This window comes from Coenobita brevimanus, chromosome 55 (assembly GCF_032717465.1).
Source record: "Coenobita brevimanus isolate Jiangsu-jjx chromosome 55, ASM3271746v2, whole genome shotgun sequence".
Lineage (NCBI taxonomy): Eukaryota > Metazoa > Arthropoda > Malacostraca > Decapoda > Coenobitidae > Coenobita > Coenobita brevimanus.
In genome coordinates, this window is record NC_137008.1 from 47657716 (window position 1) to 47681514 (window position 23799).

Genomic DNA, 23799 nt, shown 5'->3' on the forward strand with positions numbered 1-23799 from the left:
ATGGCAGCATTGTACTGCTTGCCAGCCAACACAAACTTGAACCTCAGTCCTTGCCTTCGTTCCACCTCAGTAACTTGCTTGCAAGCATGGCTATGAATGTGGTTGCTTTTGTGGTGGTCCCCTACCTTCTCCAGGTTGTGGCCTCCTATGCTGTGTTCTCGTATGGGTGGTGATGGCCCCACCACCACCTGAGAGGTGGAAGAGGAAGGTTCTGACTGTGGAAAAGTAATGTGAGATATTGGGCAAGGTTGATGCGGGCTGGACCACAGGACGCATACTTCGCGAGTATGATCTAGTCCATTCAATACTGTTTGATACCAAGAAGTCAAGCGACAAGCTTACACAGTACGGACAGGACTTTGGCGAAAGCACACATTGCAGCAACCAGAAGGTAACAGCTCGGGCTCGGCACACCAATATCAACCGGTTGACACTGATGTGGTTTCGTCAGAAACGTGGTGCTGGTGTGCTAGTGCGTGGGACCAAGGTGAAGGCTGCTGCTGAGAAGTTTGCACACCTGCACAATGTGCACGACTTCAAAGCATCCAAGGGAGGCTCTTGCGCTTTAAGCATTGGACGTAGCAGCAGTGGAAGTAGACCTGTTATGCCAGAAAGTGCAGCGCCTGATTAAGGACAAGGAACTTGCCCATGGTCAAGTTCATAATGCTGACGAAACTGATCAGTTCTACTGCTCCTTCCCACAAACACCCTGGCTGAGGAAAGAGAGAAGACTGTGCCTGGTCGGAAGGTGTCCAAACAATGTGTCTCTGTTTTGTGCTGTGCCACTGCTAATGGGATGCACTGCCTCAAACTTGATGTTGTTGTTAGGCATCCAAAACAACCATGTTGTCTCTGTGGGTTGATATATAGCCTGAATGTTGTGTGGTACCATTCTTTGAAGGCCTGGTTTACCACTATGATCTTCAGAGATTGGTTCCACAGGAGGTTATCTGTTATCAAACGGAGGTCCTTGATATCACTCACGACCAGGTGAAGGCACTCCTGCTCCTGGACAATGCTCCCATGCATCCGTTTGAGAAGGATTTGGTTGCTGATGACGAGCAGATTAGGTGCATGTTTCTGCCATCTAATACGACTGATCTGATTCCAATGGACCAGGGTGATATCGTGGCTGCAAAAAGACTGTACTGTTGGAGGTTCCTGAACGAGGTGATGGTGGTGTTGAGGGCAGGACGCAGCCGAGGACACACGTGGGGAGCAGACCTTGCAGAATCTTCAGCGTTACACCCTGAAGTCAGCAGTGTTCAACTGGGTGAACGTGCAGAAGTCTCCATGAAAATCCTCAAATGCGGTAGGTCTCATCTCCTCCAGGGAATCGAAGCCAACCACAACTCTGAGGGGTTTGATGTGGATTATTTCCACAGCTGCCTTCGAACAGCAGGAGGGCAGGTGGGCGTCGACGATGTGAGGGATTTGCTGGACGACGATGGCAACAATTCTGGCCATCAGACCATACCTGATGAGATCATTGCTGCTGCCTCTACAGGCACAAAAGAGGACAGAGAGACTGACGAGGATGAGGATGAGAACCCAGACTTGCAGCCCTCTGGAACTCCTTCAATCCCTCGTCTCAGTGTCCTCCGTGGTTGCCTGGAGGGGGAGCTGGATTATGCCGAGCACCTACACTGTGACAGGGAGTTGGTGCCACTCAGCCTGGCAATGGAGCTGTGGGCAGTCCAGGATGCTGCCATCCTCCGGCAGAATCACTGGTCCGACTGTCAGACCAAGATCGACTCCTCCTTCAAGCCTGCAACCCCCAAGAGTGCCAGCCCATTCTCATCACCAGCACCACCTCGTTTCATGCCTTCGCCATCGGACTCGCAACCGAGCATGTTGACAGCTGCTGAGTCTCTGCTGGATGTTAGTTTGCAGCTGTCTTCGGAATCTCCTGAGATGGGTAGGCCACCATCACCACACTGTCATCACCAGTCATCACCCAGTTCCAGCAGGTTCAGGAGGAGGAGGAGTAGGAGGAGTTATGGGACATTTGCTGGGCATGAATGTTTGCCACAAGACCACATGGGAGAACTCTACACCTGCTGGAGGTGTGGAGGTCAAGAAGCATGTCTGCAGTGCACCGGGTGGTAAGTACCCCAACTGAATGTTTTTGACAGGTAACTTTAGGTTTCTTTCATAGTTTCCTTGGTGTAAAAAATTTATTTAGGATATTTCCATGTGTATTTTGATGTCAAAATATGGAAGAATGACTGGAAAACAGTGCTAAAAATAGGAGGGGTACTGTACATATTGTAGTGGATAGGTAGGGTGTTTTTTGGTTTTCAACTTTTTTTTTTTTCATGGTTTTCTTGGTGTTGAAAATTATTTTGGATAATCCTGTGTATATCCTGATGTCAAAATATGGCAGAATGACCAGAAAACACTGCCAAAATAAGGAGGGGTACTGTACATACAGTAGTGTTTAGGTATGGTGTTTTATGGTTTTCAGTGGTTTTTCTGCATAGTTTTCTTGGTGTTTAGTATTATTTTGGTTATTGCTATGTGTGATGTCTAAATAGCCAGAATGACTGGAAAACACTGCCAAATTAACCATAGGTACTGTACAAATAGGTTGGGTAAAGGTTGGAGGTGGGTATGGGTAGGGTCTGATTATGGTAGCTGAATAGTGTTCATTATCAGGATGTTGCCACTACTCAGACATGCCTTAGGCTCTATTATGCCCGGATAAATGAGGGATTACTGTATCAAGGTTTTATTGTATTAACGAACTTAGGACAGGAAATTACGGCCGGTGGTGTGTGGATATGTACAAGTTTACAAGCATGATTAATTATTATGATGGTTTTTGTCACAAGAATTATTTGTATGAATATAAGCTTATACAGTTAACAACCTAGTACAGTAATACCTCGATATACAATACCCCTAGATACGATTCCCTGGCTTAACGATGGGGGTAGAAATTGCACCATACCCCGCCTAACGATGGCCAATCCCCGGTTTAACGATGGGTTTTGATTTTTTTCTTACCGATTGTGATGATATTTTAGACCAAAATTGTGTGTTTAGGTTGATTTATAAACTGTTTTTATACTTTGATTAATGTGTTTTAGCCATGGGTGGGGTGAACATTGTCATTTGGGGGTACAGTTTGTTAAGCTTGATTTTTTCCAGACTTACCTTTGACAATATTCAGATTTGATTTGCTGGTTTTAGTGAGTTATTTACAGGTGTTAGGCTTAGGTTAGCTTCATTTACAGCTCTTGGGCCATACAGGTGTTAGGTTTAGGTTAGCTTCATTTACAGCTGTTGGGCCATTTAGATTGCCTTTTAACCTGTTTTTGGGCTCATCTGGGTGGGTTTTGGACTTGGTTTGGGGGGAAACCTAAGGCTGGTAAACGGTCCACATTGAAATACACGTTAAAAGTACCCCGATATACAATACCCCGCCTAACGATGGGGTTTTACCTAACCAATTAGACTGTTAAAATGGGGTATGCCTGTACTGTAATACCATATTAATTTTTAAAAATAACAGAAACCAAACGTACTGAGAACAACGAAAGATTTAGCATAATTTATGCCAATCTAGAATAATTTCATCAGCAATCTAGCATATTCCTGCTTTAGGTATCTGGTCACTCCAGTCCTTTCTTACACCTCACCAAGTACTGCCCATGATGCGCAGCAAGATATTTTTTGTGTGTGTGTGTGTATCTGGGTGCCGGGCGAGGACACTGATATTTAAATCATGCCGTGTGATCAGCCCCAGCCACCCAGAAAGCAGCGCATCCTCACATGTGTCCAAAAGTACAAGATAGTAAAAGAGTTGGAGAAGGGAAAGAGGCAGGCAGAAATGGCAAAAAGGCATGGCTTGAATAAAAGTACCAACGGAACAATTTGGAAGGACTGGGAGAAGATAAAGGTCGTGCAAGGGAATCCCAGTGATGCAAACCTGGTACCAGTGAAAGTTTGTAATGTCGTCCTGAAGATTACTGAAAAGCTCATAAGGCATTATGTGGAGCACAGAGAAAGAACCAACTCCCTACTGACAGCTGCATGATACGAGAGAAAACAAAACATTATTATGCTGAAGTTGCCAAGTGACTGAATTACCAAAATCAGCCTCCATTCAAAGCATCCCATGGGTGGTTGTCTACCTCTGTGAAGAAGAATCAGTTGAAAAGTGTGAAGATAACTGGGGAAGCCACTAGTGCCAACATGAATACTGCCATAGAGCTCCCCAGTTTCTTAGGAGACATCATCTCTGTACCTTTTACAACAATAAATATTTCAATTCAATCTCTGAGGGGGGCTACACCACAGTTCAGATTTTCAACGTCAACAAAATGGGCGCTTACTGGAAGAAGATGCCCCCCAAAATGTACATCGCCAAGAAGGAGAGGAGTGCTAGGGGAATTAGGGCCTTGTAGGACCAGGTCACGGTTCTCCTGGGGTGCAGTGCCTCTGGTATGTGAAAGTTGAAACCTCTTGTGATTCATTGCTCTAAACCGAACCTAACATAATATGAACATGAATTAATTAATGTTCATTGGTTGAGTTATAGAAGAGTGTGGATGTCAGGGGCCATCAGTCTTCAGTGGTTTGACAAGTGTTTTGTGAAAGAGGCTGAAGAGTTTTGTCGCAGGGAGAACCTCAACTTCAAGATTCTCTTCTTGCTTGATAATGCACCTGGTCATTAGATACTTATGACTGACAGGTATCCAAACATTAAGGTGGCTTTCTTGACCCCAAACACCACTTCTCTCCTTCAACCACTGGATCAGGAGGTTATCAGCATTTTCAAGTTGGTATATGCGATGAGGACGTTTGTGATGCTGGATGCGGCAACAGACACCCCGGAGGACTCTGGAGATGTCCAATGCCAACAGCAGCTCATCACCAGTTATTCCTGGGCCAGACGACAGGCCCCTCCATCTCCGCAAGATACAGTACATCCTCCCCTGACGACTCACACTCTGCTGATATCAATGATGCTGCTGCACCAGATGACAAGGTCTGCTCCATTGTTTCAGCCCTGAACTTCAAAGGATTTGACGTTGATGTAGAAGAAGGAAGTGCAGGGGCAGCAACAACTTAACAATGACAACAGCTACGGGGAAAGTGGCACAGAGCTAGGCATCAACACAAAGGTACCAAGCCTAACTTTTGTTTTTGTTAATGCTATTTTCATATCATTCATGTTCTTAATAAACAGAACAATAGTTATATCTATTTCAGTGTTTTACCTGATGGTGGGTATAAGTAGGGGGCTATTTATGTGGGGTAGAGTGGTAAAAAGGGGTAAAAGGGAGAGCTTTGGAAAGTCACCAGAACACATTGTACCGTTATACATGCAAACATATTATTTGAGTGACACGGATTTAAGTACCATGGTCCTTGTCTAGTCCCTATTGTTCACAGTACACGAGGACTGAGTGTTGTCTTTTATCTCCAATAATTTGGATACCATTCCATCTACATTTCAATACATTAACTTAGTCACGTTGTTTATATATTTGACATTGGTTAAGTCTATTACCCTAATTTTTTTTAGTCCCTGCTGTTTATGTGCCATTTTCTTGCTGGAAACCCTACTACTCTATAAAAAGAATTTACTTCTCTCTTCATCTGACCTCTTATCATTTTTTATTTTTGTTTCTTCCTTCTTTTCCTTCAATAATGCCCATTCTTCCTGAGTCAGGCATCTCTTTATCCATACCTCTTTGAATTTTTCTGATTCCTTAAGTTTCCTAGCATTTTTTAACACTTCTTCTACAGTGTTCACACTCTGGAAGGTTCCTTTCAGAGGCCTTGACTTATTCCTCTCACATTACCCTAGCCGTTTAAATTCCTCTATGTCTTTCTCACGGATGTTCGATACTTCTTTTAATTTATCACAACACCTAGAAGAGGCCGCATGCGCCCCCCCACAGTTCAAACATTTAGAGGGTTGAGAACAATCCACCATACCATGAGAAACACCACCACAATTTCCATAGACATCAGGAAAACCAGATGCTTCACACCGGCAAGAACGGCGATAATGACCAAATTTCTGAGAGCAGTAGCACCTTCTAGGTTGGAGAAAATAAGGTTTGACCTTAAGCTTCCACCACACAGCAGTGACAACATCCAGCAGAGAAAGGCGATCAAGTGTCAAAATAAGAGAGGACGTAGGTGTTAAAACTCCATAAATTTTCTTCCTAATTCTCTGTACTGCTACCACTCCCTGAGGGGCCAGCCCTTCCAGGAAGGAAGAATCAGAATTAGAGACCAAGTTTCGAGAATACACAACCCCATGGGACTGATTTAAGACCACGTGACGAGAGACAGATGCTGGATAACTGGCGACTATAGTATGTGGCTGGATGTGTGAGCTCTCCTCTTCATTCCTAGCTTCCAGCAACAGAGAACCATTTCTCTGCAGGGAGACCTTGGGGGGTAAACCCACATGCTGTAACTAGACCATTATGAATCTGAAAACAGTTCAAGTTCCAGAAGGAAGTACCATCAGACATTTTGAGTCCACTGTATTTTGTATAATAGTCCTTCACAAAGATGCCAGGCAACAGCTCAACAGAAGTGACATCTCGACTCCCAGTTTTGGCAGACGATCCGGAGGGTAAAGAGTCACCAGCCAAAGAGTGCCCAGGTGATTGCAACTTGTGCAGCTGGTCACCAACCACGCAAGTTTCTGAAGAACTCTTTGTTCTACCCATATATACATATATGAGAGGTACAATGGCACCAGGAGCCAAGGGCAACCGCCTACCAAGGAGTGAGGGGACCGAGTGAGGTATGATGGGAGTGGGGTACTTCGTCCCCAGGCGGTGACCCAAAAAGTACACCCTGTGATACGAAAGTTTGCTCCCACCAGTGCGCAAAGACCCCCTTCCCCAACACCCCCCAGCCCAGACACTCAATCATCCAACTCGGGACAGTCTCAAGGCGACACCTCTGGAGGGCGACACCGATGACCCATAAGGGTAACCTACGTTTCAGGTAGCTCTTATTCAGAACCCCCATCCATAACCCTACCTGCATGGGAGACCCTGCCAGATGTCATTACATATGCAGGTAGGCTTCTGGGATCACACGGCACGCAAGCCCCCCCCACCATACCATGACAAGGTGGCTACCCACAGGAGGCTTCAAAACTGGACTCTCATGGGAGGCGTTGTATGCTGATGACTTGGTGTTAATCATGGAAAATAACAGCACAGTGAAAGAAAGATTTAGGAAATGGGGAGATGGAATGTAATACAAGGGGTTTTAAGAATAACTGTGAATACAACTAAAATGATATCTGGAGCTGGTAGTGGTAGTCAAAGCAGGAGAAGTGTGGTCATGGGCAATATGCCACAATGGTGTGAGGAGTAACTCTTGTTCAGTGTTTGTGATAAGTGGGTGTATAATAAATGTACTGGTATTAGAGGCAGCAAGCAAAACAATGCTGAATTTGTGTGTGCAGTGTGTAGAGGAGAGCATGCAGAGACAAAGAGGTGGGAAGGGATTGACCTTGCTGGAGAGTCTCTTGCATGTGTGCAGATGTTTTATTGTTTGAGGGACATGATATGTGCTGGAGGTGGGGCTGTAGCTACTTCTATGCTAGGATGAGAAGTGGTTGGAAGATGCTCAGAGTGCTGTTGCCTCTCCTGACATTAAGAGGGCTCTCACTCCATGCAAAGGGGTCCTTTAATGCAGTGTGTTAGAAGTGTAATGCTGTATGGTAGTGAGATGGGCAGTAAAGGACGGGGTTAATCGCTGGCTCAAATGTACAGAGATGGTAATGAATAGTTTGATATGTAGCCCGTCCTGCAATGACAGGTCTGAGAGTCAGGACTCCAAATGAAGAGTTGAAAGAAAAGATGGAATTTGAACGTGCAAGTGATGTGATAACACAAAGTATACTAAGATGGTTTGCGTACGTGGAGAGAGTGGAGGATGAAAAATGGGAAAGGAGGGTAGGAGGTGTGAACACTGAGGGTAGGGATGCATGAGGAAGAGCAAAAAAGACATGGGACAAGGACATTGAGAGTGACCTCAGGCATATGGGACTGAACAAACAGGCTGCTAGAGGTCAGGCAATGTGGAAAGCATCCATTAGGTGACCAAGGCAGACTCATGCACACATAATAGAGCCTTTATAAATAAACAATCAAACACTTCAATTAATTCTACTGTTCTACTCTAACCAGTTACATTCTCTGAGAATGCATACTCTCTGCCAGCACCAATATTTTTATTCCTGCACCTGGATATAGATCCATCTTCAAATCTAATAAATTCTTCCTTGATTCATTGGCCACCAGTCTACCTGATTTCACCAATATCCTATAAGAGCTTTATGAGGTACCTTGCAAAATGAAAAAAACAAACAGACACGAGTGAATACATAACCCCCTCCAACTTCTGTGGCAGATGTAATGAGACCACACACCATTACACACATACAGTAATACAACACAACACTGCACAGCATATGCTACATTAAGACACAGGCATAACATAAATTGTAGAGAACCCTGTATGGACAACCTCATAATGGCAGTTGCCTACCTCCAGTTAGTGGACCTGCTTGGCCAGACAGATTAGGGTTAAGCAACATAAAAACATTTTTCATGAACTGTCATGTACCTTAATAAAAATAATGAACTGTCATGTTCCTTAAAAAAAAAAAAAAAAAAAGCCATAGCTCTTTCATTTTCAAACACCTTCATGTTGAAGTCTCCTATTCAAATATTAACTGCTCTGGAAAGATTGCAGCTTTACTCTTTGAAAGAAGTATTAATATTACCCCAATTACTCACCATTATACAGCTTCGAATTCTCAACAATCTGAGAGATGTCTGAGAGGAACTCTTCACGACTCTGGTACTTCTTTTGCCTGAGGTTATCACGGATGGTCGAAAGGTCCATTGGATGATTTACTATGTTGTAATAATCAGGCACTTGCTGGAATGGAAGTAATAATATAAGCATTAAAAATATGGGGAAAATACCACATATTGTTGACATAAGGAAAACTATGATTAATATGCAAGCACAATAAGACCTCATTTCTATCTATCTATTTATTGCCAGACGCCAAAATCCCGTAAGGAGTGGCCATTTGACTCTGAGTTATTTGTTTTACAGGGAGGGGCACTAACCCTCCACCAACCCACTTGTTGACATGTAGGGAGCATGTATGGTTTGGTTATATGGTTACCATCCAGCGTTGTAAATGGTTTCTTGGCTTACAGGAAACCATTTGGCTTGTCACTAAATGTAAAGTCACCCGTAAAGGAAAGAAAAGCAATAAGAAGTGACAGGAAAGATGGGAAAAATAGGAAGAGAGGAGGGCAGGCACAGAAAAAGAATGATAAAGGCTCAGGAATAAGTAGGCAGCACTGCATCAAGTGAGTGGATGATGGTCGCCACGACCTACCACTGAAGACCTCATTTTCTTCGCAGAAATATAACATTCAAATTCACCCAGAACTAGTAAATGCAACCAGCCTTGTTAACTACTTCAAACTTTTTTTTTTTTTTTTTTTTAATAGAGAAAGATGAAAGGAAGGTTGGAAGCCTAAAACTGATGTCCCTTCCAAAGAAAATTTGGATTATGGAAAGCCAAAATCACAATCCATTTATCCTAGTATGCCTGAACACTTGCACTCATAATACTGAAGGCCAAACACAGAAAGATAGAATGAGGAAGAGTATTCCTGGGCTGATCAATTCCTGATGTCACTTATCAAGGAAAAACTGCCACTCTTCGCCAGATTACAGTAGGTACGCACAGTATGCGAGTTCACAGTATGCGAATCGCATAGTACGCGAGGACCTATTTTTTATCGAATTTTAGTGTATTTTTAATAGTACGCGAACTGAACTCGTAATAGTCGAGATGGCAACGAAGAGTGGCCCAAATCCGGGGTTACCCTGAGCACGCGACACTGCCATCCCAAGATGCAGAGCAGGAGGCCGCAGCAGAACAGCCAGCAGCACCAGTGATGGAGAGTGGAGACTTGTCAATGATGGGAATCAGCCGGGTACTGTATGCCCTAGATAAATTCAAGGAAGAATTCAAGGACATCAAACACTGTCAGTTGCGAGTGGAGGAAGTGATGACTTCACTGGACAGAACCTTCCACTACTACACAGACAGGCACAACCAGGAGGTAAACAGAAGGAAGCAAAGCCTCATCACCCATTACCTGCAACCTGAAGAATGTGAGGAATTACTCCCTTCAACATCAGAAAAGCCATTTCCTAGGGAGGATCAAGAGGATGATGCGATGTCTGAGGTGTCAGAAGTAGACGTTGAAGGGTTTATGAATGAAGTGAGTGATTTAGCTAGTGAAAGTGTTGAAAGTGCTGGTGACGATAGTAGTGAGGAAGGTGGTGTGTCGGGTGGTGCAGCAGATGCATGCTAGAAGCCTCACCCTGCCTCAGATTCCCTTCTTATGTCCATCAAGCCTGTTGTCCTCTTGGGTTAAGGAGAACAGCCATATTCTTGCTGGTTTAGTTAAGCCATATCTTTGTTGATTTAGCAAAGCCATAATCTTGTTGGTTTACTTTATCTTTGGTAATATGTCTTAGATAGTTTCCCTGTACAGTACAATACTTGGGTCTGAAAGGAGTCTCAAAGGTTACCGATGAAGGGGGGTGCCACCCACATGTAATTTTATCCATAAGTATATGTATTCAGAGTACGCAAAATCCTAATATGTGACCTCCTCTGTCACCCATAAACTCGTGTACTGTGCGTACCTACTGTATTAATTTTCTAAAACAAAGTCAGTCAACTAAATCCCGTTGTTTTCATGTGCCCTCTGTGTCATTATAAGAAAGGGAGAAATTATAACAACATTTTTACTCACAGCTACTGGGAAGAGAGGCTGTAATATAGTCAAATGAAAGCAAAAACTGATGGACTGAGTCTACCATCTTTATATTTCGATGATTATAATTCATTCCTTACTTAAATATCAATAAACTTTATTTCTCATCCATTTCAAGTATTTGTCCAGCAAAACAAAAATAATTAGGCTAATAGGAAACACGTAACGGTTCGTTGATATGAAATATTAGCATAACACGGCTCAAGATCGTACTTTTTGACAATAAACAAAAACCCTGGTGTGTCTTCTGCCCTGCTGGACCAGGTTTGCCAGACTGGCTTTTTTAAGGCCAAATTCTTCAAATTAGGCTTTTTTGAAAGGGTTGGCTGCAATAAAATAGCTGGTTGACCTTTTCTTGTACAGGGGGGTCCAAAAGATACAAGCAGTTGGGTTCCATTTGGCACAGTCGTATAATGAATTCTCGTATAACAAAACATGTACCTAATGGTAAAATATTGGTTGGGTTCAAGGACCCCATCAAAGGTAAGTTTTCAAGCTAAAATATGCGATACCAAACGCAAAAAACATATCTATATTACTGACTGGAGAGAAAGCAACTAAAAGAGCAAATAGTATGCAAATAACATGACTGCACATTAATTAAACATATAAAACATGCATAACACTCATCTATAGGTGGTAATGTGTTGGAGGTGGGAAGCTTGCCTGGCAGTCGCCAGCTGAGCGGCACTGCCAGATTCCCAAACCCATATTAACATACCCGGCTCATTAAAATTATCGCTTTTTGATCAAAATTATCACACTCATAAACAAAGGCATTTCTTCACATAAATCGGTAATTACTGTGGAATTGATATATTTATATGTGGAGTGATTAATAAACATTATTGAATTTGTTTAACTGTTAAGTACCGACTAGATTATAATACTGGTTATTGTAAGAGTTACTAAATCCCACTGTTGTACTAGTCTTACAGCAGACTTGTTAAATTTGCAATTCCCGATTTATTTTTCAGATTATGAAATTATGAAAGTTATCGCATTATCGCATGATGCTATCGAATTTCTCAAAGCGTGCCAAAATATCACATTTTGCGATATTTATTGCACGTCTGGCAATGCTGCAGCTGAGCAGTCTCGCTACTTCTCTCTGAGGTTGAAAGAAAACAGCAGTGACTGCGTTTGCTGGGATGACTGAGTTAGAATCCTCACACCTCGCCCCAGACTGAATGTCGTGTCATCTGATTTTCGAGATTGTATATTGAAAATACAGTAATCCCTCCACCATCCAATGTAATAGAGCCAAAGGCATGTCAGGAAAGTGGTCCCCTCGGGATACTGGGCCCCAGCCTCCTGGACTTGTACTTATGGACCCTAACCTACCCTGACTCAGAAAAACACCGACATAACTCCCTACTGAGCATGCATAGCAACTATTTAAGACCCTATTCACAACAATAAGGGACATAAAAGTTAAATAAATGCAAAGGAACCATTGAATGAGGTTTTAGAGGTAAGCATATACAATAGTAAACATTCTGGGTACTTACAACAAGTCCCTGGCTCCTGGACTGGTACTTATGGACCCTAACCTAGCCTAACTCTGAAAAACACCTCCCTACTGGACATGCATAGCACCTAAGACCCTATTCACACCAATAAGGGACATAAAAGTGTGAAATTGAGGTTTTAGAGGTAAGTATGGAAAGTACAGTACAATATGAAACATTCTGGGTACTGTACTTACAACAAGTCCCTTGCCACCTCGATGAATAACCCGCCGCCTCTCAGACTCTGACAGTAAAAAGGAGTACCTGAAGCGCCTGCCGTACAGTGTATATGAAGCCTTGCACTGAACTTAGTCACTTGCACTCAGAATTCCATTTGCTTAACACTGCGCACTCTAGTCTTATTTGTGCTCCATTGTACGTTAATACAATCAGTGTTGCACTCAGCACTTAAGCCTCTGCACTCACAATTCTAATTTCTTAACACCGTGCACTGTTCTTTTCACTGCACAACAGTGTGAATTCCCATGTGGTTTAGTGGCGAGTTCTTGCTGTTTATTCAATGTCAGAGCCTGATAGTAACTGATGCAGGTGGTCTTGGGGCGCATCACTGGGATGTGGTGATGGACTAACCACTGCAGACAACTCTGAAGACAGGCGCAAACTCGCGTCCAGTGGCGACTCCACCATGCCTGATGTGCTGGGCTGTGGCTTGGAGAATGAGGGCCTGTCTTAGGGAGGCAATGGTGTGGAGCTAGGGCTGGGCACAGCAGGGGTCATGGGTCCGAAAAAGCTGTCAATTGTTGGCTGATGCAAGGAATGACAATTTTGGTGATTAATGATGCGTTTCCTCCACAAGTCCCAAGGGCCCCATCTCCCTGTCGAAGTCCAGGTGTTCCAGGTAGTTGAGAACGAACTCTACGTGTTCCCGGAGTGCACTCAGCTTGGGGATGGCTGGAGGAATGGCACACTGAGAGGAGTCCACATCATTGCTGCTCTCCTTGTCAGAATCTTCAAGCTGAGTAATGACACCTGCAACTGAAGATATGATCTCAATATCAGACGTGGTCTGATACCCAGGATCGCCCTCGTTGTCATCCAACCACTCACGCACTTCGTCCACATCAACATCATCGCCATGGACACGGAGACTTGCATGGTAGTCATCCACATCTGTTCCGAGAAGCAGACGAGACCAACCATTTTCTAGAGTCTTGACAGGGACTTCCCTCCATGCACTGGCCCAGTTGTAGATTGATTTGATGCTGTAGTGGTGAAGGTTTTCCAAAGTCTGCTGGCCTCACGTGTCCTGTTCCTCCCTGCGCTCGTCCTCGTCCTCGAGAACAACCATCACCTCGTCCAGGAACTTCCTTCGTTACAGCCTCTTCGTTGTCACAATCACTCCTCGGTCCATTGGTTGGATGAGAGAAGTCGTATTAGGTGGCAAAAACATGCAACTAATGCGGCCATTCTCAGCCACCAACTCCTTATCGCACGGTGGGCAGGTGCATTGTCCAAGAGAAGGAGGGCCTTTACCTGGTCGCACGGGATTCCCAGTTTCTCCATCTGGTAATGGATCCTTGACAAAATGGCAGTGGAACCAGTCTTTGAAGATCTTGGCTGTGAACCAAGCCTTCACAGAATGGTACCAAAGGACAGGAAGGACATGCATCACCCCATGAAGACAATGAAGCTGCTTTGCACAGCCAACAATAACGAGCTTGAACCGGTGCATGCCATTAGCATTGGCACAACACAAAGCAGATATCCGTTGCTTGGAGAGCTTGCGGCCAGGTACACGCTTCTCCGTCTCCTCGGCTAGAGTGCTCATTGGTAGTGAACGATAGAATAAACCAGTTTTGTCAGAGTTGTAGACTTGACCGAGAGTGAGGCCCTCCCTGTTGTTCAAGCCTTTCACCTTCTGCCGAAACTCCTCTACTCCATCCTCGTTGGTGTCCAAAGCTATGCCATGGGACTTACGGTTGGAAAGGCCATGCCATAACTTGAACGCGAAGTGCCAACCCTTGGATGCCTTGAAGTCTGGGGCGTCGTGAAACCTTGCGTACTTCTCAGAAACAGCCTTCAGCTCCGTACCATACACCAGCAGCACGTTGTTGTCGATACCAAATCAATGTGGAGCAGTCGACTTCTGCATACCGGGGAGTAAACATCATCTTCCTCTCCACGTTGCGTTTGTTCTTCGACGAGAAGTCAACCACTGCATGAGTTTGTCATCGGATCTCTTGATATCAAACAATGTAGAGTGGGCCAGGTTGAATTCATGGAGGATGCGTGAAGTCGACCATCCCGCATCCACCTTGTCCAGTATCTCCCTCTACTTCTCCAGAGTCAAAACCACTCTCTTCCTCTTCTCAGGTGGTGGGGCCATCATCACACACACATGAAGAGGCAGGAGAGAAACAGAGGCGGTGGCTCAATTGGTAGAGAGGTGGCCTGCAGTCCTACCAGACCCAGGTTCAAATCCCTGCTGGGGCAGGGAACAGTTTAAGGATTTGAATTTCATAAAAGCAGACTTTACCAATCTACCAGAAGACCTGCCGACATGTCGTAAAAATACCCTCGTTAATACTAATACATCAGTCCTGTATGAGACAGCCTTAGGATGTATTCAATATGGACGGTGGGTGTTAACGCCGAAGTGGTGACATGTAGAGGTGCATGGTATGTAGGAGGACTACTGGGCCTTGAGTGCATGCTGTGAAGCCTATGCCCAGAGTCGGACACATAAAAAAAGAGAGAGAGAGAGAGAGAGAGAGAGCCTGCAGCAGGTAGGGCACCACCACAAAAGCGAGCACGTGGGCGGCCATGGTGATGAGCGTGCACTGACAACAAGAGATTGGCGGTAAGTGGGGAGGATGCAGGGGTGCTCTAGCGGATGTCAGCGGAGCTATGCACCAAAACACAACTGGTCCTCACCATGCGCCAAGTTCAAATTATGGGGGGAAAAAAAGTTGATTTTTTTTTTAATTTTTTGTTTTTTGGGGGCAATTTTGGGATTACTGAGTCCCGGGACCAAAATGTCTGGTAAGTGGGGAGTCCGGATAGTGGGCGTCTGGGTAGTACAGGGATTACTGTCCCTAATTTACCCAGGTCGTATCATTGGTTTCTCGTATATCGAGTGGTCGTATAATGGGACCTACCTGTAATTTGGCTTCTTTTTCCTGGTATGTAATATACTGTATTTAGATCATTTGTAAGTGATCTTTTATGTTACTTTTAAAATCATGAACTCAGCTGTGATAAACTAACATAGTATCCCATAAAATGAATGAAAGAAAATGAAATCCTATATATTCTTTCTATCGCATGTGGTACTTTGGAGCCGTCGCCATCCTCGAATTTCAGCTGGCAGTCTTGTCTGCATAATATTGGTTTTAACCCATAAATACCGCAATCTGATCTGGCTCGTCTGCCACTTGAGCCGCAATGCGGGGGTGTTTTTCGACTTTCACCAAGGGGAAAATCAATGTGTTCTGGATAAAGAGGAAGAATTTACACACCTGACAGAGCAATCAGCACCCCCCTAGGCCTAATGGTTACCGCACAATCGAGGGTCAAAGTTGAGAAAAAAAAAAAAAAAAAATAGTTACCACAAAAAATTTTTTAAAGCCCCCATAGTTTTCATAACTAACTATTTCTATTACTGAAATAGGTCATTGCAATATCATATGTCACACCAAGCCCAAGAACAGGTGTTTTGGGGTGTGGGGAGATTACTTGCTTTGGGGAGAAAAAGTAGCCTGCGGGGAGATGGTTTGTAGGTATGGAAGTTGGATAAAACCATCTATTCTCATTAAAGCAGAGCACTTTAGTTTGTTCTTGACCAGCTACTATGAAAATAGATGTGTATGTACATGTGGGGAGATAAAATTCAATCGGGGAGAAGGCCCACAACAAGTACATTGAACCTTCAGAGATCATTTACAGTAACAACCAATTTGGCTAGTTGAAACAAACAAAATCTATGTGATTTAACATATCAACCATGCAAACAGGTGTGGGGAGATAATTCCTGTATGGGGAGTAATAGATGTATAGAGGTGGAGGGGTGGTGGTGGGGGGATGGGGAGGGGTGGTGGTGGGGGGGCTGGGGCTCAGATGCCTGTGATTGCACGTGTCTGCATGTACAGAATAGTATACAGAGAAGCATTTATGTTCAGGTATGAAAAGGCACAGAAAAAAAAAAAAAACATCGAGGCAATACATATAAAGCACGTGTACTTGTGTTGGGGGTGGCGGGAGTGGGGAGTGGGGGAGAGCAAGCCAAGCTGCATGCTCACTATCACACGATGGTTTATTGGGGGTAGGAGGGTAGTATGGGGCCGAAAGGGAGGGAGGGGGTAGGGTAGGTAAGGGTATACAAGGTAGGGGGGGAAGGTGGGGGGGGCTGGAATAGGCCTCGTGGTTGGGGGAGGGGTAAACTTAGACTAGCAACGTTCTATTGGGACATACAGAGGTGTGGGAGGGTCTTCAGAGAGGGTTATTACGTGGCAGATGGTGAAATATTCAGGCAATGGGAGGGCCGAGAGGGGGGGGTGATCCCCCCTGCCCCCAGAGTGGCCGAATCACCCAACCCGAGGCCAGAGGGGTTAGTTCTCATTGGCTTGAAGGGATATACGTCACAATCGGGGCAGAGCAATGTACAGGCAGTTTATAACAAGGTGCGCTATATGGATGTGATTCGGCTGAGAGGGCTAAAGTGGTCAACACATACAATGACGTGCTTCGGTATTTAGGGGTTAAACAACGTACAATTTTCATACAAAAAACTCTGCACATTTTCTTCAGCATTTTTCAGATGAAGCATTGTTCATTTAGAAAACAAAATCATATGGGTCTCAGACCAAAAGTGCGGCTACAGACTTGTGTATATGTGACAAACATTGTCATACCCAGTGTGCTTTTATGGCTTCTAGTAACTGTTTTACTGCATTTTATCACACTAATGAATACCTAGTAAATCAGTATAACTACTGAAGAATAATATCATGAAAAGCTTATATACGGTGCGCCAATAACTATTACGGGAGAAATTTTAGAAAATTTAGGGGAATGGGAATGCTGGTGATAGGGAGAGCTGGAGATCCTGTTTCACTAGCTATCTAACCATCCCCCTTTGCTGACCTTTTCAGTGTGACAGTAACATGGAGAGTAGACCAGCATACTCTCCCAAACATTTCCTCTAACTATCTATGCACTACACCACATGCACTCTACATTTCACACAATGTATCCCACTACGTTACTGGGGTTGGTGCCAGCAAGGGCATGCGGCCAGAAAACTTTGTCCCCGCTACCTAGTGGCGGACTTCTAGGGGGAGGTGTGGCGGGGGTTCCGCCAGCATAGATCGTGGGTCCAGGGCGAGATGGGGCTCGGGCCTGTGCTAGAGGGTACAGGGCATTGCGGTTCCCAGGCTGCCGCTTTCGCCCAATAGACAGGGGACCGAACCTGGGAGTAGCGCCCCAGGAGGCTGCCCTATCAGTGGGTGTATAATGGCGGGATAGTTGCAGTGCCAAGGTGCGCTTGGAGGGTGTCCCTGCAGCTGTCCTGGCAGGGTGCCCCGAGGCCACTACCACAGCCACTGGTAAGCTGGTGGGTTAGGGGTCCCAGATCCACTGCCTGGAACTGGGACTGTGCAGTGAGTGGGACCTGTGCTATGTCTGTCCCCCATTATTAATACTGAAGATGACCAAACAAAACAAGTTTCAAAGCAAGCCTGAGGACAGTAAATCACCCATGGGGATGAGGGTGGGTTCATGGAATGTGGGAAGTTTGAGGGGAAGAGCGGGGGAAGTCGTTCAGGCATTCAGTAGGAGGTGGGTGGATGTGGCGTGTTTGCTGGAAGTCCGGTACAGGGGTGGATCAGCCAGAAAGATTGTTGGGAAAGACTGTTGCTATAAGTTGTTTTGGCAGGGGGGAACAGACGGATATGGAGGTGTTGGTGTGACGGTTGCGGAGAAATGGGTGGAATATGTTACGAATGTTTTGAGAGTATGCGATAGGATATTGGTAGTGAATATTCTGCTGGGTAGAAAGATAGCTGCGATTATATCAGCATATGCTCCACAGGCAGGATTGGATGAATCAGAGAACGATAGATTTTGGGATGATTTAATATGTGTAGTGGGTGGTATGTGGGATGATGAGATAGTGATTTTGGGAGGGGACTTAAATGGTCATGTAGGTGAAGCAGCACAAGGTTATAAAGGAGTGCATGGGGGATGTGCGTCTGGTCTAAGGAATGCAGAAGGGGAAAGGATACTTGAGTTTGGGGAGGCAATGGACATGATTGTGTGTAACACATATTTTAGGAAAAGAGACAGTAGGTTAATTACGTATGAGTCTGGGGGAAATAGCAGTCAGATAGATTATTTTCTGGTTAGGAGGGCCGATAGGAGGTTAGTGAGGGGATGTTAAATTTATAGGAAGTGAGGAGTGTGTGCAGCAGCACAAACTATTGATTTGTGATATGGTGCTTAAAGAACAAGTGATGAAAAAGAGGACTTATGTACCTAGGAGGAAAATATGGAAGCTGAAAAACCAAGTAGTAAAGGATGCCTTTTTAGAGAGTTGAGGAGAGTAGTGGCTGAATAGGGAGCTGTAGACAGAGGCGTTAATGAACAGTACAGAGCCCTCAAGAACAATTTCTTGAGAGTCACTGATGTAACATGCAGTTGGACAAGAGGACCACCAAGACATAAAGTAACTTGGTGGTGGGATGAGGGTGTAGAAGCTGCAGTTAAGGAAAAAAGAAGGCTTTTCCGGGAATGGAAGAAGGGTGGTAGCAAAGAGGAATATTTGGCTGCCAAGCGTAGGGCTAGAAGAGAGGTATACAGGGCAAAGTCTCAGTCACAGAGACTATCACTTGATAACCTAAATCATGGGGAAAGGAAAAATATGATATTTAGGGTAGCAGGTCAAGTGAAGAGGGATAATTGGGATATTATAGGTGAGCAGTGTGTGAAGAATGATGAAGGAAGGGTAGTGGTGAACAGTAAGGATATTAAAGATGCATGGAGAGAGCATTATAGCCGGTTGTTGAATGAGGAGTTTGACTGGGACAGAGAAGGTTTGGAGCCAGCAGATCCAGTGTCTGGCCCTTGGCCTTTGACTGATGCTGCTACTGTGAGTGAGGCAATAGGCAGGATGAAGGTGGGGAAGGCAGCAGGTGTGTCTGGGTTGACTGCCGAAATGTTGAAGGCCTCAGGTGATATAGGGGTGAGGTTAGTCACTGACCTGATAAATAGGATTATTTATGAGTGTGTTGTCCCAGATGACTGGTTGAAGAGTGTAATTGTAAATGTGTATAAAGGGAAGGGTGATGCCCTGGAATGAGGAAATTATAGAGGTATAAAGCTTTTAGATCAGATAAGGAAGGTAATGGAGAGAGTTTTAGAAGGTATGATTAGAGAAAGAGTGAATACTAATGAGATGCAGTTTGGGTTTATGCCAGGTAGGGGGACCACTGATGCCATATTCATTGTTCGACAGCTTCAGGAAAAATATATTGGTAGGAGAAGGGATGTTTATTTTGTTTTTGTTGATTTGGAAAAGGCCTTTGACAGAGTCCCTAGAGAGGTGGTGAAGTGGGCAATGAGAAAGCTTGGCTTGGAGGAGTGGCTGGTTAGGGTGGTTATGGCTATGTATGTGGGTGCTCACACCCTGGTAAGAGTGAATGGAGATTTGAGTGATGAGTTTCCCGTGAATGTTGGTGTGCATCAGGGGTCAGTCTTGAGTCCCATGTTGTTTATCATGGTACTTGAAGCCCTTTCACGTGACTTTAGAAACGGACTCCCGTGGGAGTTGTTGTATGCTGACGATTTGGTGTTGCTTGCAGAGAATGAAAGGGAGGCGGAGGAAAGGTTTAGGAAGTGGAGAGATGGTATGGGGCACAAGGGTTTAAGGGTAAATGCAGATAAAACAAAAGTGATGATATCTAGGGTTGGTGGCGGTACTGTCAAAGACGAGGGAGAGTGGCCATTTGCAGTTTGCCACAAGGGCGTGGGAAGTAATTCCATCTTGTGCGGTGTGTGTGATAAATGGGTGCATAAGAGATGTAGTGGTATCAGAGGTAGACTATGAGATAATGCTGATTTTATGTGTACGGTGTGTCGGGGCGAGCAGGTGGAGATTGTCAGACGTGAAAGGATTGAACTTGCTGGTGAATCTCTTGAGTGTGTGGAAGAGTTTTGTTATTTGGGAGACATGTTGTGTGCTGGAGGTGGGGCTGGAGCTAGCTCTGTGGCTAGGGAGAGAAGTGGTTGGAAGAAGTTCAGGGAGCTCTTGCCTCTCCTGACATTGAGAGGACTCTCCCTACGTGCTAAGGGGTCTTTGTATGCAGCATGTGTTAGGAGTGTAATGCTGTATGGTAGTGAGACCTGGGCAGTGAAGGAGGAAGATATTCGCCGGCTCAGACGTACAGAAATGACAATGATTAGGTGGATGTGCAATGCGTCCCTGCGTCCAAGGCCTGGAGGGGCTAGGTTTATGATGGAAGAGTTGAGAGGTAGGATGGGACTGGAGTGTATTGGTGCTGTGATGAAAAGGGGTAGATTGAGATGGTTTGGACATGTGGAGAGGATGAGGGATGATAATTGGCTGAGAAAGGTGAGAAGTGTTAATACTGGGGGTGGGGTTATGAGGGGTAGACCGAGAGACATGGGACGAGGTCATTAAGTGTGACCTCAGGGTTAAGGGACTGAACAGGGAGGCTGCAATGGATCGTGCAGCGTGGAGAGCCGCCATTAGGTGACCAAGGCCGACACATGCAAGCATGTTGGAGCCTTTAAAAACGAAACGATGCAACTTCTGGTCTCCACAAGGGTAGCCCGACTTCCATACTGAACTAGCTGGTGATCAGCTGGAAATTGTATACAAGAAGGACTGAGAATACTGGGCACCAGAGATATGGACAGAAAAGTGGTGATACTTAATGCTCAGTGTAAAGGGTGAAGCGCATATTCGTCTACTTGTACTATACGGAATTTGAACTATACTCATACTGCCTTGCCACCAGCATTATAATTATAGAAGATTACTTTTTTATTTAGCATGGGTATTCTTAGCAGTTACCACACATTCATCCAACTGAATTAAAAATTCTAATTGGAAAACTATATTTTCTACTATCACTCAAATACTCTAGCACCCTTGAGTTGATAACTGTTTTCCTCTCTACGATACAGTATAATCATCTCCATCAATCTTTTTGGTACCACGTGTACACTTACTTTATCACATACCTTTCTCTTCTTGCTCTTGCGATGTAGATAGTTTTAGTTTTTGTAACCTCTCCTCATACTCACAGTGTATGCTCCTCATATTTAATATAATCTTATGAGCCACTCTTTACACCTTCTTCAATTTCTTGGTATGTTTCTTTGGGAGACCAGTACATTCTAATCTGTTTTACCGTTACCATTTTCAATTGCCTCATGTTCATAAATAGATTATATGAATTATTAGTTAACACATTTATATGCTTCTCTGGTGATAATTCTTGTTGTACTGTATTATTACATGCAAATCCTTCTCCTGTGTTGTGCTGGTATTGTCTTCCATCCCAATTTTATCATCCCATTTAGGACTACTGTTTACACTCACCTCCATCACATGACACTTACTAGCACTAAATTAAATAATCCATAACTGGCTTCATCTGTAGGATCATAAAGATCTTCTTCAAGCTCTCTATAATTACAGTAATCCCTGTAAGACCCATACGTCCAAGTCCCAGACACCCCAAGTCCCGGACATTTTGGGCTTGGGTCCTCAGACACCAAAAATGGTCAAAAAACATAAACCTGAAAAAATAAAAAATAAAAAATAAAAATGACATGTTTTCATCCTAACTTTGAAACTGTATCAAGGTGACGAACAGCTGTGTTATGGTGCGTACTTCCTCCGACGTCCACTAGAGCACCCCAGCATCCGCTCCATTTCCCGCTTACCTACCACTGTGACTGTATGCTCGTCACTATGGCTGCCTACATGCTCACTTTTGTGGTGGTGCCCTACTCACTGCAGACCCTGCTGTTCCTCTGATGTCTCTTACTCGTGTGTGTGACGATGGCCCCGCCGCCTGAGAAGAGGAAACAAGTGGTTCTGACTCCAGAGAAGAAGAGAGAGTTATTGGACAAGGTGGACGCGGGATGGTCGACTTCCCACATCCTCCGTGAATTCAACCTGGCCCACTCTACCTTGTTCGATATCAAGAAATCCCGGGACAAACTCACCCAGAACATGGCACACTTTGCAACGAAGACCAAACACAACGTGCAGAGAAAGATTATGTACCTTCCCAGGTTTCCAGAAGTCGACTGCTCCACGCTGATTTGGTATTGTCAACAACGTGCTGTTGGTGTGCTGGTGCGTGGTACAGAGCTGAAGGCTGCTGCCGAGAAGTTCACAAGGTTACACGATACCATAGACTTCAAGGCATCAGAAGGGTGGCTCTTCGCTTTCAAGATATGACACGGACTTACCAACCGTAAGGCCCATGGCGAAGCTTTGGACGCCAAAGAGGATGAAGAAGAGTTTTGGCAGAAGGTGAAGGGCTTGATCGACAAGGAGGGCCTCACTCTCGGTCAAGTATACAACGCTGAAAAAAATGGACACTTCTATCACTAGCTGCCCATGAACACCCTAGCAGAGGAGACGGAGAAGCGTGTACCTGGACGCAAGCTCTCCAAGCAACAGATATCTGTAGTAGTGGTAGTAGTAGTTTTTCCCTAGGCAGTCTGGCCGAACAGCCCCGAGTCCCTTAGGAAGGCCATGGCTGAGACCAGGCTTTCCCACAGAGCTCTCAAAGAGTGTATGTTGTGTTGTTGGCGTAGGTGATTGTGTGCAATGCAGTTTTCCATAATGTGCTTAATAGTATTAGGTGCTGTGTTACATCTTGGACAGGCATCAGCAACGGAGTCATCCAGCCTCTTCTGGTAGCTTAAGAGGATGGTGCCCACATCTCAGCCTGGCCAGGTGGACCATGTCCTCACAAGGGAGATAGGATTCAGAAGGGTGGATGTCAGGAGGCCATGCATGCAGCTGTGTGTTGTCTTCAAGTGACTGAATGGAGCGGCGAGTGATCTGAGCATGGATATGTTTCTGGAAGCTGACCTGAGGTGGGTGAGGGGGAAGAGATTACAGTATTTGTGTATGATACTGTGTGTTGTTTTGATGTTCCTTGGTGTGGGTGGATGTGCTGCCATGTAATGTAGTGGATGTTGTGGGTTTGTGGAGGCTGCAGCAAGAATCTGGGTGCCTCTCATATCTAGGTGATCCTTGACTTTGAGGAATTTGGTTTCTTGATGTAGGTGGTCTGTAGGTGTTGTAGCTGTGCAGCATGTGATTATTTTTAGGGCCTTGTTATGTATGGTCTGTAGAGTGTTGCAGTGTGTTTTGGTGAAGTTAGGAGCCCAGGCAAGGCTTGCATAATTCA

At 44.8% G+C, this 23799-nt stretch overlaps 1 protein-coding gene across 1 annotated transcript in view; it reads right to left on the bottom strand.

Annotated features, from left to right (window-relative positions):
• The window catches only part of Taf1 (TATA-box binding protein associated factor 1), a 667992-nt gene that overhangs the window by 240937 nt on the left and 403256 nt on the right, over positions 1-23799 (bottom strand). Inside the window, exons 26-27 of the mRNA XM_080273519.1 lie at positions 8793-8937; positions 4018-4020 (exon numbers count right to left, since the gene is read on the bottom strand). Of these exons, the coding sequence (XP_080129645.1) occupies positions 4018-4020; positions 8793-8937 (148 nt within the window). The remainder of the gene's footprint in view (positions 1-4017; positions 4021-8792; positions 8938-23799) is intronic.